The following is an 18,728-nucleotide window of genomic DNA, read 5'->3' as shown; positions in this document are numbered from 1 at the left end:
AACCGGTATGAAAAGCACATAAAAGTTATGAAAATGGGCAAACTTTGTTGCAGACTTATTGTATTTAAAGTATTGATACGCCTTGTATATAAATAGACGAAGAACCACTTGAAAGGTTGAATGTTATTTATGGTTCCACTCTAGGTTGACTTAAATTCTCATAAGACATGTAAACGTCAAAGAAGGCAAAAACACACTCACTCAGAGGTTAAGAGACATTTCTTTTATTTTACATAAAAAAGGGTGCAAACTTGAGTTTCCATTTAGGAGTAGAGGGAATAAAAATTTAATTCGAAAGGTTACGTCTGGAATTTTGTACGACTCCTCAGGAAAATAGGCATTTTAAATAAGATTAAGATTAAGGCCTTAATCTTTCTGCAACTTAAAAAAGAAAGGTTTTAGAGAGAAACAGGAGAAAATGGGTCCATCACAGTTGAAGCCCTTGACGAAGTAAATCATTGAAATACATTTAAGTAACATTCATATTTCAACACAATAAATCCATAATACAATGAAACTGAAAGTATCTTTGCGAGTTTGACCAGAACAAGAGAGAACCACTCGCGCAGTACTGTACAATTTTCGTTTTTAATATGTTTGAAGTACAGAAATGCAGAATCTTTGTCGGTCTTTCTTGCGAAAAAAAAAGGGGAAACAAAGGAGAATTCAAATATTGCAGTGCTTTTCTTTTCAGACTGTTGTAATATGATCATCATTCCGAGGTCATTCAAAAGAAACCAGAACAATTGGTTCATTAAATATGTTCAACAATTTCCCACATTAACCGAAACTGTGATAGGAATGATTACATTTAGTGAGAAAAGAAAGCGCTTTGACTCTATAGCGGACACAATGGAAGGCCTATGCAGCATACAGCAGTAAAAATAGTACGCAGTGGAGATTTACCTGCTGAACAGAAGCGTACAGAGGGTCAGACTCGCATCTTTGCTTTAGCATTTAAAGGCATTATGCAGCCACAGAATAACAGTGTATCAACTTCATGCCCACAATGTTCTTCAGTGCCCAACTGACAAGTAGTTTCCATTGCTTTCAGAATCAAACGCCATGCACATAGAATCTGTATTACGTCACTAAATTTAACTTTATGAGAATAATCTGTACTTTACCTCTCTGTATATCTGTAGCACAGTAATGTAATCAGAAATGTGATGCAAAGGCCATTTACAGAAGATGGAACGGTACACAGACACCTTTCAAAGGGACCTGCAATGCTTTGACCTTTTGGGAATCGATTACTTTTATTGGACAGTTTTTGAACTTAGAAGGTCATAATTTTAGGGATACCATCTTTATTCAAATAAAAGTACAAAATTGTACAAAAAATATGGTGCAATCTTAAAAAATAAAAGAAGATGAAAGAAAGTTTGAAATCACTGCGTAGTAGTCATTTTGATCGTATCATGTAATATTCCAGTAATAGCGATGTCTGTTCTACCCATCCATCAGTGAAAGTACTTCATATATAGCATATCAGGAGTGCGGTTTCAGTGTGTAGTGTCTTACATATAGACGAGTTACTTTCAACAAGGGAAACAACCAAGAAATTTGATCGTCGTTGTCAGCTGCTAATCTCAATGTCAGTCCAGTGATAGTAGCTTAACCGTTGTCAGACAAGCTAAACAATGACATTTTCTGCATATATTCACAAAACGGATACTATCAGAGGTTCTAGCCAAAATGAGTCCGTTTTTAACTTTAGTAGAGAGTCGATAAGGGGGTTAGACAAGGGTAAACTTGTCTTGCGAAATCATTCTTCTTTTAGCCAGTCGCCATTGGGAATAGCAAGCAGTGCACATCCAAAAAATACTAAATCGTCTTTCAACTCTAGCGAGGCACGTAATACATATCAATACGAGAAGAATGTTAAATAAAGAGTCTCCTCTCGCCCGACACATCCACGAGAGAGACCCCAAGAGTGGATTTCCAAGCGTATCATTCAAGTACTTTTCACAGAATAATTTAGAACCAAAGTGACCTGCATCACAGTGGATAAGCATGAGGAAGATTCTTAAATAACCATCACGTCGGAAAAATAAAGCTTACCGTGATGCAGTGGTGAAAAAGGTCGGTTGGCTCCCCTATTGCTGCCGACCAAATGTCCCAATAGGGCTTGGAAGTATATTCCTGAAATGAACTGGGGGCTTAGACCTCAGGGGAACTCAGCAAATGGCTATCTACATTGAAAACCCAATTGGACAAATGTGCCAATTAAGACTGAGGCGTTTTTAGAGATCCATTTGGTCCAACATGGCTATTTCTATCACAGCTTCTATGAACTTTGACAAACCCTTCCAGCTGTTGACCCTTCTCACATCACGGTACCAAAGGTTTCTATGAAACATAACGAGCAGGTCAAGTGGGGTATTTGATTCCTCAAACAGACTCGGTTCCTAACAATGGACGAGTTCAAAAGATTACATTAACAGTTAAAGTCAACGAGGGTCAAACGAAACTTTAGTGCAGTCCCACACTCCTATGGCTTCTCTCTCAATGTCTGTAATGGTGATCAAAATAAAAATAATAGTTATACAATTTATCTTACATTAATTCACATTTACTTTACATTAGAAAGCTCACGAAATAAAAGCATGGATTTAATGCTGTGAATAGGTGACCGCGAGAAACAAGAAATGAGCAAGGCATTATCACGACTGAGATTATAAAGTCTCTCATAGCGATTCTCATGACGTAAAAAACACGACTACAGTCATTTTAGCATATAACCCCGTTTTTATAATCTAATCCCTGCGTTGAGCACCGAGCTCGGGATAGGACTGCCTCATCCGTGTAAGAGGTCAAGGGCTGCCCTGTTCGGAGCTGCTTATAGGCGCAGTCCCACAAGAGTTAAGAAAAACGGGCGATTCAATGGGTCGGTTTTAATACTTTTTTAACCACGTAATTCATATTCATTAGCTTCAGTGACTCGACCCCCCAGCAATGGTCCCGAAAGGGAATGAGACGCGTATCAAGCATGAAGGCATGGGAGGAATTTCATAACGTCCTATTGCGGAGTCCCGTACAGGTGGACCCTGCGGAGTAATGTTAAGGCATTACATCGAGATGTTAAGCAGTCGCAGTCACTACCTTCAGTCTAGATCCTCCCGGACTACACACTCTCATTCCGTTGCCTGGAGTCACGCACACAACGCTTGCCGAAAGGCCGTAAATACAAGCTGAAATTTATCTTTGCTTTATACAATATAAGACTTTTCTTAGCCACCCACAAGTCATCCTGGCACATAAAACGGTTACTCACATCCTGAATAATAAGCAGTTTTCTGGCATTAAAAAAAACAACATCTATCAGGGACTGTTTGTGGGAATAAGGTGACAGAAACGATGGATTCAGATACAAAAGCGCAGAGAAGAAAGAGGTCTTGCTGGTCACCGCAGCCAACAGAAAAGCAGCCAGTTTTACGCCACTTTAAGAGATGCGACGTCGTAGAGAAACAGCAGCAGGACTGGGTGGTGGGTGTGTCGGGAGGAGTGCTTTAGAACAAGCAGTTTAAATACTAGTCGGTGGAACGGAGAGGAGCACACCCCCGTTACCACTGGAAACAGAGCTGCTTACGTCACACTTCCACAAAGTTCACATGTAAAGGCCGGGTAGCATCGTTAGGACATTGTTTCTGCTTTTCCCGCAGCGGTTAAATCACTCCCATAGATACGATGACGTCATATTCTGAGGCTTCGACCCCTTCCTGGCAGCACAAGAACCAACAATCAGCCAACGAATACACAAACACTTAAAATAAAATGGGTGAACGGAGAAGGCCCGCGCGGCAGCTCCGTCTGCGGTTCGAGCTCCAGCGTGGGTGACTTTGTCTCGCTCCATCCCTCTTTGTCACACAATGGGAACTGGGTCCGTCACAGAGGAAGAGGATAAGAGAGCACATTCAGATAATTCCTCCCCATGACGTCCACCGGCAAGGACAACGAAAAATAAGCACGACAGCGAATCAAGTGCGGTGCTGTTCCAGTGCTTTGCGTGAATATCCCGGAGACAGTTTTAGGAAGCTGTCCGTGAGGCCTGTCGCTGCCTGAATTCATGTGTGGAAGAAAACAACGAAAATTCAACACAATCCCAACAGAGACAACATGTGCACGCCTCGGTTTTCATACATCGGTCCACTTGAAGCAGTTTTGAAGGCCGTGGTCGTCTCATTAAAAATTTCTTTATTTGAAGGCTCGGAAAACAACCAAAGGAACGGGCTCTCGCGGAGAGGCTGGAAGTTCATTTGTGCCGTGGCGTGTTCTTCTTCCTCTTCCTTTTAAAGAAGCAGCAGCACCTATGGGACAAACACACACAGCTTAACATGAGCGCAGGCTGCCGATTGGCTGATTCTAAAAACCTAAAAATGAAGCCCTCTAGCTACACATGCGCCGTTGGTATGTAGCTTCATTAGTAAATCTTAGAAAACAAAATCACACATCAAGCAGATATAATCAGCGTTGTCAAAAAGGTTTGGGAATGCATTAGTATATCCTTTTCAACCTAAATGTTGGCATATGAATGACACTTGGTAATAGTTAACAGAATAGAACTTAACGCCTGGGTTTGGTTAAAAGCACCGACAAGAGTGTTACAATAACAGCAACAACACGACAGAATGAGTTGGGAAAAACAAGGCACATGCAGTGGAAGAGAACAGCACCAGACTGACACATTGAAAAGTGAAAGACTTTACTAAACATATTTCTAATAGATGCTGCAAAACAGCCAATAAATCTCAAGCAGTCACTGGCTGTATCTGTTTATTGTGTTTAATGCGGTTTTGAATTAAGACAAACAAAACCGGTCCTAAATATACGGAGCCTGCAGATATATGATGAGCCTTAATCAAGTCTCTCACTTTCATATTTTTATGTCATAAAAGTGTCATGCATCTGTTCGCTTGAAAAGATCCCCTCTCTTTAACAAACATCTAACTTAAAAGTATGAACAATACCAAAAATGACTGTCAACAGAGAGGTGGTGATACGGCCTAGAGAAGATTTAATAATCTCAAAAAAATCGACTTCTACACAATTACCACTGTGTTTAGCTCAAGACTTTTACAGATAATTTCATCTCGCGCCATTTTTCTATCCATTTTAAAAATACAATTCACAGTTGTTTTGGTTAAAAATAAACAAAAATCAGAACATGCTTACTGCTTACCCTACCCAAATACCCAAATTTTAGCTTATAATACATTTATTTAATATTAATATAGACGGTTTCAAAGCAACAACATAAACTAACATTACTGCGCATGCACGCTTTCGTGGCCAAAACATAACTTCCGGTACACATCCGCAAAGAATAGAGTCCCTATAGATTATTTCTGATTACAAGCAAAACAAATAACAAGTAAATTAAATTATCAAGTTAAAAGTATGTCTAGCCGGTATTTTTTGGGTTACCAGTAAAGAATGTTACTTGCCTAAACTTAAATGCGACAGAGTTACACAACCATTAAACAAATTGTTTGTTTAAAATTATGATATACAATAAAATTCTACAAATAGTTTATTTAATATTAATAAAAATTATATAAATATATATTTCAATTTAATCGTTATATTATCAGCCAGTTGCCAGAAAGATCAACAAACACAGACCAGAAGTTAACCTAGGGCCTGGCGTGTGCATCAAGTTGTAAAGCAAGGATTATAAAGAAATAGATTATCCCAAAATGTATATTCTTTCATTATTTACTGACCCTCATGTCTTTCAAGCATGTATGACTTTCTTCTGCAGTACACAAAAATATTTTGAGACATGCCTTTGTTGGTTTGTCATCTTTTTATGTTTTGCAGAAGAAAGTCATACAGGTTTGGGATGACACGGGAGTGAATAAATGTTTCAGTGGCCTTCCAACCTTAAGAAAACAAGAAAGTTATTTAATTTATCAAAATTAACAATTTAGCACCGTTGTGGTATATGTATGTTAAAAAAAAAATACTGTCACAGGACTGTAAATGTAGTACAATGAGAGAATTAGTTAAGGTTCTGCATACGTCCGAAAGGCATTTTTGTAAAGACCTTAACCTCCTGTTTTCATTACTGGATTATGGAAATTGCGTGACTTTACAGGACACCTCCAATCATCACCTCAATCTTGTAACTCAGACTTGAAGCCGACACATCACTCTCATCCAGTTTCAAACTCACAGACTGTGAAATACTACATTAGCCTATAACTGTGTTAGTAGATGTGAGTCCTGGTGTAAGCTACATCTATATGGCCACAGTCTAGGCTGGTCCACTCCCTTCTAGCTTTGATGTGGACTGGAGAGAGACTCACCACAGGTTGAGCATTTTCACGCAGCTACAGTAGAGTGTGAAAAGAGAAAAGACAGAGATTATTACACAGAGGTGAGATGATAAGACAAACTAATGCCGGCGACACAAGAACAACAGGAAGACAAGCCAACAGAGAGAGAAAGTTCTGAGATCTGAAATATCGGCTCCATTCAGACTAAGCTTTCCATAACATACAGCAGCCATTTTTCTGTATTCCTGTTTGTGAATTTGTAAAGGATGAAAAACATAAAAAAGGAGGCGGAGGGGTTTGGAGTAATGGAGTAGTATGCTCATCAGCGACACTGCCCTAGTGAATACACACAACTTAAAAAATGATGACTTCTAAGGGGCATATACAATATTATATTATATTATATTATATTATATTATATGGTTATGATTATTTCCAATCAAAAGTTATCAAGAACGAAAATTTACCCTAAATAATGATAAATGCCACCAGCATCTGACTAGCATGTAAAATATCATATCATATAATGGCTATAACATGAACTCAGTGTATGGAGTAATAACCAAAGGCTATTTAACAAAACAAAACAAAAATATTTAAAGCTATAGTTCACCCAAAAATGAAAATGCTGTCATCATTTACTCACCCTCTTGTTATTTCAAACCTGTATGACTTCTGTTCTTCTGTGGAACATTCAAAAGACATTTTGAAACATGTTGGTAACCGAACAACGGCCCAACCCATTCACTTCTATTGTAAAGAAAAAAAACCAATGCAAGTGGATGGGTACCGCCCTAGTTTGGGTACCAACATTCTTCAAAATATCTTCTTTTGTGTTCTTCAGAAGAAAGAAAGTCATACAGACACTAGCATAAGTAAATGAAGACATAATTTTCATTTTTGGGAAAACTATCACTTGAATTTTTTAACAAAATATACATTTTTATCTGTGTGATGAGAAACTTTGCATAGCTAGTTCAAATCTCTTCTAACTGAGCGACAGGAAAAATTTCAAGCGATAAGGACGACTAAAACTTCAAATGAATCTGTAACAATGGAACCACAAGGGAAACACACAAAAGAGAAAAGGATCAGAGAGATTAGAAGAAAGAACTTAATGGCGTGTGCAATAACCATGGCGACATTTTGCATTTGTGCCGAGCTGATAATTGATATCGCTACACTTTCAGTGCTACTTTTAAGTCTGCGCGGTGATAAAAAAAAGACAGGCAGCTTTTAAAAATATCAAAGAAGGACAAGGTGTGTTTATAATTATATCAGACAGGAAGTTTTATAAAACTGAAATTCAAGTGTACATCAGGTGCATTCAAGAGAAAGAAACTGAAGTGTGTGATCGCATCTGAATTTAACGGCCAGACTGACTGGCTGCAGCCATTTATGAATAATGCCTCATGGAAATATATGCTCTGCTATAAATGCTTGTGAGCTTCCTACCAAAATAACATTTAAAGAGAAAACAGATCATCCAAAAAACAAGCATAAACTCAAACTGTCTTAAAATCTATGTCATTCAGTATTATGAAGTATAACTAGAATATAGTTGAATTGTGTTTAAATACGAATGCTTATTTATTTTTGTGCTCAAAACCTATGAATGTTTTTGTACACTGAAAAATTGTCCCGTTTAACAAACCGAAGTCTACCATGTGTGGTGCACATTCTCAAACACTACAGGGGTAGAGCACATGACAATAGATCACTTAGGGTAAAGGTTATGTCAGGGAAAGACCCAGAGAACTACAGAACTTCTTGTGTCATTTAGACACAAGGCAGAAGGCGATAGAAATCTGTGTGAATTGTAAATGCACATACTTGGCCTCATCCACCACCTCCACCTCTGCCTGCGCTGTGATTGGTGCATTTGAGTGGGCCGCCAGCGGGTCGTCTGCATTCAGTTCACCATTGGTTGAGCTCACCACCTGTGGCAGGAAAGCACGAATGAGAACACGTTAAGCTCAAAACATCATGTGGCATTAGTTTGAGGCATGATATGATAATTCGGTCAGCTCCTCTCTGACTATATCTTAACATATAGTAACATTTGACTGGGTCTCAAAAAAGACATCAATTGTGTCTATTATCGGTTTGGCCAGTGGAGATTTGTTACTGTCTTAAGATGAACATTCAAAATAAAGACTAATCAAACTAGTTCATATTCATTTCAAAATGCAAATGTTCATACATAAACAGTTTCAGCCTTGGGGTAATCGTATATTATGCTGCATTCCATTCAACGCATACATTTAATATGTACTTTTGGTACATTTATCATGTACATTTCCAAAGTCCTACATGGAAAAGTACGACCGTCAGAGTCTCACCTGATGTCAGACTGCGATGCAGATGTATGACATACCGTGGTGGCAGCCTGAGACAAATGCATCAAAGCATTCAAAATGATTCGATGGGTAAGCGTTGATATACTAAAGGACACCTAAATCGATGTAGTCTGCATAAACAGGTGTATCTATGAGTTATTAAATTCCCATTCTCTTGGAAAATAAACGCTACCTTTATGTTTATCTAATTACAACCCCTCAGATGATACATTCAACGTCAAATGAAACGCAGCATTTCTACACTGATTTAATACTAGATCGTCTGGAAAGGAGAACCTCTGGAAGAAGTGATATACTGTAACGTCTGAGAGTAGGAGGAATGCGTCACTGCAGACGGCTGCGGACGTGAGCGCACACAGGAGGAGGCGAGGGGTAAAGCAGTACCTGCACCGAGCCCCCGTGCCTGTCTGCCGCCAGGTGGGAGGTCAGGTAAGAGGAGTTTGTCTGGCGATTGGGCTGCACCTCCCAAGCTCCTCTGCGGTCGGAGACGGCCGTCTTCGTGGATGAAGGAGGCGCGGGGAGGTAGGTAAGGTGTGGCGAGTGAGCGTGAGCGGGCGGAGTGATGCCAGGTGGCATGCAGCACAATGCAGGAATGAAAATTGACAAGAAACAAAAGAGCCAGTCAAAGCCAGGAAAAGGCATTAGTGACTGCGGACCAATCGTCCAATTAAATCAAGAAGCCAACATAAAATTAAAGAGCATTAAAAGAGAAGAAAATAAATAAAACTTTCTAACAGCGGTTTATTGAGTTTATATGTAGCAAAATTTGATCTATAGTTGAGTATAGTTACATGTAGCATCCAACATGAGATAATATAATGGAAATATCTAACTTTAGAAATATCAATTCTTTCATTTAAACACAAATGACCATAAGTAGCCAAATCTGGTTAAACCTTATGGGAATCACATTCATAGTCATTTAACAACACAAGAATACATTTTTTAAAGTGATCATTTAATAATTAATAATACATCTGGTTTCAGACAGATTAAACAGATAAAAATCCTATATTGTGTGTTTGTACTATCAAGTAACAATTATGAAAATACCTGCTCTTTATAGGTATCATTTTGGCGTTCATTGTGTCATTTTGCACTAAATCAAACATCTTTCTGGGCCCCTTTCAGCTCGCTCGAGTTAGCCTCGTAGATTTTTTGCAGGGTCAGGGTTTTGCCCTCTATAACGGATTCGCTGAAGACTAAAACTTCTACCAAAATGATGATGACAGCACTTTAGGAGGCCCCTGTGTGTTTCAGTCAAGAACCTCTAAATATATCTTCACACTTTCCTCATTAGATTTATTAGAATATAGTCCTGTACATTCACATCACTGCCCTAAATATTCACCATCTTGAGCTTGAACTGTCTACCAATTCGATCGCGCCACAAAAATCATCCATGGGATTCTACTTATGAGCCAAAATTAAACATTTGCCTTAGCGGATGAGTTTGATACAGGGCAGCTTCGTGAGATGTGCAATGGTGATTTGCACTTGCAAACGTAAGAGCCAGAAAAAGCAGGTTGCAAACACAACTAGCAAATAAAGCAGAAAGTCTTAAGTGATATATACATGGAAATATATAATATTAGGACGTTTCACTGCCGGCATGCACTCTGAGGCATGATAAACTGAAGCAGTGCGTGCAGTAGCAGCCAGTGTACCGAGTGGGAACAGAGTGGGTGGGTCTAATGCTTTCCATTTATGCTTGATGTTCTGCAGAAACCCTCTAAAATCATCTCCACCTCCACCAGCAGCTCTGCTGGTAACGTGTGGTGTGATGCACCGATCACTATTAGTCCCGGCCACATTTCAACCCAAAATCAAAAGTAGATAAACCGGACTACTAAATATTAAAAATATATTACGTTGTTGTAGCTATCATTTAGTTGCAATGTTCATATTATAAAAAATTAGGCTTTATAACCAAATATTTCTTCAGGATTTTGGGGGTGAAATATGAACAGGCATTTTCTTATAAGGTTTCACACATTTGTCCAACTATCTGGCCGTAAACATAGCAAGCATATCTCCAGTAATAAAACACACGGTCAATGTCAAGGTTCTTCAGGAAGTATGATGATATTACCTGGTTTCTTAAGGGCTGGTGCTGGGAGGGTCTGTCCCTGTGTGTGTGGCTTTCGCGTGTGATGGCAGACGCACCCGAGTCTACATGGACTGACCCCACTGGTGTGGGCTGTGAATAACACAACAAAACATAGTAAACATCAGTTTCAAGACTTCAAACGAATCTTGCACCTCTATTTCTAAACCTAGTGAGCCCCCTGCTTGTAAAGTATTTCAAGAAATTACATGGAAAGGCCATTACAGAAAGAAGGCGGGATTTTTATCCCAGATACCAAATTTTTCCCAAATTCCAGCATCACAATGCCATAACATTTTGCCATGTGCCTTCATTTAATGTTCAATTTAAGAACAAAAAAAACTGATGAAAATAGTATGACATGCTGTGAAGGTATGTAATATGTTGCAAACTTAGTAACATGCTAATGTCAGCTTTTAACTGTGAGTGGATTCTCAGATGTGCCTCATGTAACGCACAAGATAAAAATTTTCACTTTGAGAGGTTCCAGTTTGGTTGGGATGCTGTCGTTCAAAGATAGCTCACCAGGTTTTCAAATAGGGTTATCGTGATTGAATCACAGAAAGACCACATGGACTCACAATCTGTCTGCCGACCCAGTCATAGGAGTAATCAAAGGTATATCCTTTTCGTTCGAACAACTCCATAAACAAGGTCCGCAAGTATTCATAATCCGGTTTCTCGAAGAAATCCAACCGCCTGACGTAGCGCAGGTATGTAGCCATCTCCTCTGAAACCACAGACGACAAATTGAAAATTATTTCAATAGCAAATTCAAATTTAAACAATTGGTTTGATCATTTAAGAGAGTAGCGGAGGGCCCCACCAGGAAAATTCTCACAGAGAACTTCAATGGGAGTGTTTCGTTTCGTGTCCCCAATCTTCTGGTAGCGTTCTTTTAGTGTATCAGCCTGCAAAGTGCGAATGAACATCTCCGTCATTTAAGTACAAAATGAATTACAGTTTGTATGAAGTCAGCCGGTTCAACATACTTTAAGTCCTTGCCATGGTAGACTTCCCCGGAGGAAATACATGAACATGTGACCCAAGGCCTCAAGGTCATCCCTCCGACTTTGCTCTATGGAAAAAAGAACCCAATCTTGTAGCCACATGTGTATGTATATATAGTGTACGCACCCTGTTACACTGAAGGTGGCAGCAAATAATCTTGATACCTTGCTATATAATGCAAGATTTTCATAATATTGCATTTCTGTATTTTCAAGGTGCATCAAAGTATTTAAAAATAACCGTAGTCCATGTCTGAAATTTTGTTGTATTATCAAGATACATTTCGGCTCTTTTCCATTAGTGAACTCAGGCAGCCACAAGAAAGAAGTGGAAATTGTGGCAGTCAAAATTTAGGTCAAATGTCAATTTAATCCACTTTTATCATCAGACCAGGGAGGTTTGGAACACTTACCCTTCCCTAAGTGTGTATTAATAGACATGTATCGCGCTGTGCCAGTGAGGCTCTTGTGCTCCCGGTAAGGAATGTGTTTTTTGGTTTCTAGGTCGATGTATTCTTTCGCGAGGCCGAAGTCTATGATGTGAATGATGTGCTCCTTCTTATTGCCTTGCCGCCCGATGAGAAAGTTCTCTGGCTTCACATCCCGATAGATGAGGTTTTTAGAATGCACATACTCCATGCGTGAAATCTGTCAAAATAGATAGACACACGCACTTACTAGAATATGCGGATGAAGCCGGACAAGGTGTTCACGTACAGGTGTAAATGACACATAAAAGCAGCAGTGACCTTACCAGCTGAATGGCGATCATCAGGACAGTCTTCAGTGAGAATGTTCGGTCACACAGGTCAAAGAGATCCTCAAGACTGGGACCGAGCAGCTCCAGAACCATGGCATTGTATTTCCCACAGGGCCCAAAATAAAAGACCTGAGGCAGACCCTCTGCTAAAAGAGACAAAGATACAAGACAGAGTATTAATGACATGTATTATTTTTTAGGAAGTGGAATTTATTCGTACATAACAGACTCAAAGCTAACTGTAAACCCATACAGGTATCCTGAAAAAAAAATGAATCCTGTCAGTTGAGCAACCATCTTAACATGAAGAATTAGTGACATGCTACTTGTGCTCAACCTGATTCATCCAACCACTAGGTGGCAGGATTGTGAGAACATGACCAATTAAATTTCTAATTGAAATGCAGCATTTGCATCCTTTGCTCACTCTACCCTTTACTATCACTCATGAATGCACATAGCCTTGTGGCGTACTTCCGACTCAATACCTTACGGCCCACTAGGTTTCGGGTACAGGTATTTACAACAGGCAGTTGTTCCCTGTGAAACCCAAAATGGTTAAAATAAGACTTTAACGTACATACATTAACAGCGACAAAAGAAGACGTATTCTAAACATCACTATGTACATAATCTACAAAAGATTTGAGAAAGTAATGGTGAAAGTTAGTGTTTCACTTTTTCTCCTTACACACAGCTCTGTTGCATGAGACTAACAGGGAATCATAGCAGCACTGTTTGGATTAAACAACTACAGGCTTTAAAAACTGCAGTGTTTCATGCGTGAGAGTGCATCAACACGTTTTTATTAAATGTATGGATCACTATGAGAGTCGTTTTTTTAAATAGCTATAAGCCCATGTAAAAAGTGTAGTTATAAAGTTTGAAGATAAACGTCACAAATTTTTTAGCAGTTAACACATTTATTTGGTATTTAATCTGCGCTATCTGCACATTGCTATTTTTTAAATACTCTTAATATTTTAAAAAACTTCGCAATGTGAATAAACGTCTAATTAATTCAAAATCCACATTTAACATTTATCAATCATTGTATGGTGTAATTTTATTGTTGTTTAAGGGCCGCTAATCCGGGGGTTTTATGCATTGTAAAAATAGTCAGTGGTATCCAAAGAATGTCTCTGTAGTGCACCACTTATATTTCATTTCAATATGTTGAACATGCCCATTTGTGGCTGCAATGGAAAACGCACCGTTTTTGTGTGTGTCTCATTAAATGCAAATGAGCTTCTGCTACCCTCACCGTATGCAAAATATGAGGTAGAGCGCTTACACGTGTGCTTTGGATGACATCAAGAATAAGCAATATGCCTGGAAAGTGCAATTACATCTGTTAAGCATTGCCCAATCAAAGCATACACTAGCTGCAATATAAATCACCTTAATGCCTTGTTCATAAATACAAATTAAATGGAAAAGACAAAAATGTAGATAGAACAACATATGCTGACCATTGCTGTATGAAATGTTGGCAATTGATGATTAATCATGTGCATGCATATTACTAACAGACATAAACACGGATACAGGCATACAGTGTAAACATGCATTCAGAGTACTTGTAACCAGGGGTTATAACGTTGCGAGTAGCAATTTCTGCGTAACCTTATTGTCTTATAAATGCGAACTCTGTTTCTATCTGCTCTAAGTATCGTCGCACTTAGGAAATACGAGAAAACACTGAACTCACAAAAACACTGTTATTACTTTCTTTCGTTGTAATAAATAAGCTATACAGAAATTATGTCTGTCACAAGTCTTCTGAACCGATAGGTGTTTTACTACTAATGTTATGACATAACACCTGTCTTTGGACCATGTCTCAAGTTTAGCCACGAATATATAAACAACAGCCGCTTACATGTGTAAAACTTACTTACTTCTGGAGGTAAAGCTTGATCGCAAACAGCTTGTACTGATCCAATCATGAGAATATTTTTTTTGCGAAACCGATACATACGGAAAGGTGAATGTTGGTTCGCTGATTCTAAAAAAGTAAATTTGCGATCATAAGAGTCTGTAAGCGTTCATGGGCAGGCGTAAACAATGTGACATCAGATTGTTAGGGGTTTACCAACAGCCTGTTTTGTGTCACTGTTGTGGTGTTTCTGGCGACTCAATTTCTGGTAGATTAACATTTAAAAGTGCATTTTTGGGATTGCGGCCCTTTACGAAATATAATCTATGAATGAGACTAAACCCTTAGGAAACAACAGAAACAGGATTCTTTGTTTCAAATTAAGTGACCGCCCTAAAAATAGAAATATTGTACCATGATATCTGCATGTAGATAGGCTTAACACTGTGCAGGTAAAATGATCTGAAAGCCAGTTTTAGATTCCTCCAATCATATCTCCTAGAAGCTATATTTAATAAGAAAGTGACCACACATCTCTAAACTGTGTGCACGTACAGAGGGTGATGTAGGTAGTTTAAGGCTGAGCCCACACTGCTCATTGTGTTGTTGTAACACTCCTGAGAATAGAGCGCACTGTTGGCCTGCCGATGACTCATCTAGTGTTCAGAATGCACATAAGTATTTCGTCTCTCGCCATCTCTAGTGATTAACACGTTCACAAGCTTTCTATTGGTGCTCCACTGCTAGATGTTGCGGGAACATGTGAGCAAGCATTCAAAGAATACACTGTTCACATAGTAATGAATGTATTTGAGTAATGTCTCAAAAAAATTGTCTATCTGAAGGGAACTATGTTTCCTCTCTACAATAAACTTTTTCATTTTATTATAACATCACTTTGTCTCCTTCCTGCTTTTTTCCCCCTCTGATATCCAAGTCTGCAGGATAGTTAGGTCTATTGGTTTTGGCATATGAACAAGATGACACAACACTTCGGTATCATTTTGGATTATTAACAAATAGTAGAATCTATCAGATAGGGCTTTTGGTGCATCATTTTACAGATTTTGGGTCACGGATCGGATGATGCCAGAGGAAACGTGAAGATGGTTTAATGGGTCCGAATTGTTTTATTTGTTTACCCTTATTTCATCTGTGTTTTAACTCATTCGCCGCCAGCCTCTTTAAAAAAAAGTTGCCAGCCTACGCCAGTGTTTTTGAACATTTTCACCCAAATTTAATGGCTCACAGTAAATTTTCTGTAAAGAATATATGGACAAACAAAATTTCAAATGAAAGAATAGAGTCTCAGCTTTTAAATAAAATAAAACGTATTATTCGATCTTCATTTGTTCATTTTTTATCACTCCGTAGATGTGGGTAGGTTTCTTAAAAAATGCTTCATTTTGATTAAACAGCTGAGATAATTAACGTTTTTTGTTGAAGATTCTGCCCAGACTCAGAACAATCATTAAAAACCGCTAAAACATATACGTTCTAGGTTCTGGGATTCTGTACTTTTCCCCAGTGGTGTGTAATAGCGCCAGTACAAACACTGATTGCCGTAATAACTCGTCTTTGGCGGGGAAGTGTTTTTTTTAAATGACGAGATAACTCGTCAATGGCGGTGAAAGAGTTAAATAAATTGTTAAATATTTGTATTCAAACATTGAATAAAACTATTTTTGTGAAATGTCTGTCAGTCTTTTTGATGATCAGATACATTTTACTTAAAAGCATACATGAGGTATTAATAGTAAGTAATATTTTGAAATTTTAAGTAAAGAATAGTGAGAAAAAGATAACTAGGACTCTTTTTCAAGTAAAATTTACTTGAAGCCGTAATTTCTAGTTAAAACTACTAATAGTTGTGTTTAGCCTTTACTTGGACAGTTCTGATCAATTCACTGACATTTTCAGAGTGAAAAAAGGTTCCTTGCTTTTTTCAAGTAAATTTTACTCGAAATTTTTGTGAGTATCAGTGTACAGATTTCCACTGCGAAGAAAAACTGTGCCAACAATGTAAAGACGCATAACCCAGTTCATATACACCACCCGCCTTCTTCTGCTGTCCCATCACGGACAAAAACAAACCCCATTCAGTCGTAGAACCAGAGGCCAGTGAGTTGAGTCTAATATAACAGCTTATTGATCAGTAGCCAAACTGATTCCCTGCTAGTCTCAGAGTGTCAAGTCTTGATGTGAAGGGCTGCACAGAGGTATATCACAGTTCAACACGACACAGATACACCTTAACCTCAGAGAAAAGACAACTTTACCACACTTTCCAGAGGAAGAGATGTGTGACCTTTTCTTTTGGCTAGGTATGATGGGAAATTATGACATACAGCAAGTGGTTAAAGAGTAACTTCTCATAAGGAAGCATTTGCTCAAACAAATCGCAATCAGTTACGGAAATCTTTATCAATATCTGGAAACGCTATATTATTTGACTCTTACAAAAGTACCATGGTGCTATCAATGTTTTACTATGTACTACGGTAAAAACAGGTAGTCACTGGAAAACATCACTAAATACAAACATAGATTTCTTCATTCTCTATGATGTCTCCAGAATAGCTTCAGATATAAACAGTTTGGCATGTAAAAATAAGACTGATGGTAGAGAAGCACCTCTCCTCAACATTCAGCATAATTTGAGATGTCACGTTTCATGCTTCACCAATAATCATCATAGCACTTCACTTGGATACCATCAGTGGACCATATTACCACTAACATTACTTTTATGTAGGAGAAGCTGGGTCACAGCATCCAAGTATTTTGTGTTTAGGTGGCCTGAGCAGTGTGCCATGTGAGAGGGAGAGAGAGATAAGAGAGGATGGACATGGATTACATAAGAGCTAGGGGCGGTGTTATGTCATTCACAATGCTGTGCTTGAGTATTGAGAGAAGCTCTACCTCCCACCATAGCATCCTTTCCCTCATCAGCACCTCTCCTACGCAACACGCATACATACACACACGCGCACACACAGTGGTCATCATGCTGCAGGGAAATTTGCTGGGACACAGGAGCAGAGACCGCTGTACTACCGGGACACACCTTAACAAAGCTTTGACTTCCTGTATTCAATGATACACTGAGAATACAGGGGGTGGTCACAAACCATAGAAATGAACACAAACCTCCATCTCAAACAAACTACAATGAGTATGCAACAATAAGTGTGCAATTACACTCAATTTAAAATACATGTACATCAAATCATCACTATGAAGCAAGATTCTGTACTGTGATAATAATTCTTCCCGTCTATCAGTCTATTTGCTGTAATATGACCTGAACCGCTTTGATGTCTGCCAAACGTGTTCGCAGGAAAGATTTTCCATTCTCTTTTGTACCTGTTCGCATCGGATTAAAAAGGATGATCTCTCTAGTGCAAACAAGATAAATCATTATGTTTGTTATCTGGCATCATATGTAGCAAAAAAAACGTTCAGAGAGACTGTTTTTAAAGGTTGCTTCGAACCAAATGATAAACTTGTATATCATATAGATACATATATACATTTTTACAATGAAATGTATTTTAATGTGCCAATAAACCAGCATTAATGCAATAACAGTATAAGTATTGTTTATGTTTACACAAATTTTCAATGCCATTTACAAATAACTATATTTGGTATGACTAACGCCTCAATATAAGAGCTTTACAAGTGGAGTTTGAATATGATGCTTGTGTGCGTAATCATAACACATTAATCTGAGCAGATGGGAAGGACCAGTGATGTAATTCCTCATTGATAAGTGCTCAGGCATACGAGTGAGCGCGTGAGAGAAAGAGAGAGAGAGAGTGTACTGATCACGCCATCATTTTGGATTGGTGGAGAAAAAGATGAGTAACAATAACTAACATCCTCTCGTCACAGCCCCTGAGCTTACATTTGTCAATTTTCCATTTACACTTACTGAAAAGTACAAATGCTACCATAATCGGTATGATGTCACTTGTAGTCCTTTATTATCACAGAAAGGTGGTTTGATCTGACAGAATGCAGCACACACAGAATCACATGTGATGCACCCTCTTACCAGATCAGAATCAGCAGAATGATATCCAGCCGAGCTAAAAACGGCCCTCTCACAAAATCATGTCTGGGCATGTTGGTGTGGTGTTGTTCATGACAGCAGCGTTCATGTTAAGATGGACTAGTGTTGCAAAGTCAGGTCTTTGAGCGCTAACCTTTATCGATGAGTCTGACATCAATTTATACGATCAAAAACGATTAAAGTAAAAACAAAACGCGTTTAAAATGGACAGCTGTAGTGGAAACCAAGTAAATAGGAGTAATTTATACCCAAC

At 38.6% G+C, this 18,728-nt stretch overlaps 1 protein-coding gene across 6 annotated transcripts in view; it reads right to left on the bottom strand.

The window, feature by feature from the left end:
* Positions 1-208: 208 nt before the first annotated feature.
* csnk1g1 (casein kinase 1, gamma 1) overlaps positions 209-18,728 on the bottom strand; it is a 38,357-nt gene continuing 19,837 nt past the window's right edge. For 3 of the 6 annotated variants that reach the window (XM_056743976.1, XM_056743961.1, XM_056743969.1), the window contains 10 exons: positions 12,513-12,664; positions 12,172-12,406; positions 11,741-11,826; positions 11,575-11,659; positions 11,330-11,478; positions 10,734-10,841; positions 9,026-9,136; positions 8,115-8,221; positions 6,312-6,335; positions 209-4,310 (listed from right to left, as the gene is read on the bottom strand). In XM_056743976.1, the coding sequence (XP_056599954.1) occupies positions 4,256-4,310; positions 6,312-6,335; positions 8,115-8,221; positions 9,026-9,136; positions 10,734-10,841; positions 11,330-11,478; positions 11,575-11,659; positions 11,741-11,826; positions 12,172-12,406; positions 12,513-12,664 (1,112 nt within the window). In that variant the 3' untranslated portion in view covers positions 209-4,255. The remainder of the gene's footprint in view (positions 4,311-6,311; positions 6,336-8,114; positions 8,222-9,025; positions 9,137-10,733; positions 10,842-11,329; positions 11,479-11,574; positions 11,660-11,740; positions 11,827-12,171; positions 12,407-12,512; positions 12,665-18,728) is intronic. The other 3 variants (XM_056743988.1, XM_056743984.1, XM_056743995.1) reach the window with 3 other exon arrangements.

Source organism: Triplophysa dalaica, chromosome 1 (assembly GCF_015846415.1).
Source record: "Triplophysa dalaica isolate WHDGS20190420 chromosome 1, ASM1584641v1, whole genome shotgun sequence".
Lineage (NCBI taxonomy): Eukaryota > Metazoa > Chordata > Actinopteri > Cypriniformes > Nemacheilidae > Triplophysa > Triplophysa dalaica.
This window is presented reverse-complemented; position numbering and strand designations above follow the sequence as displayed.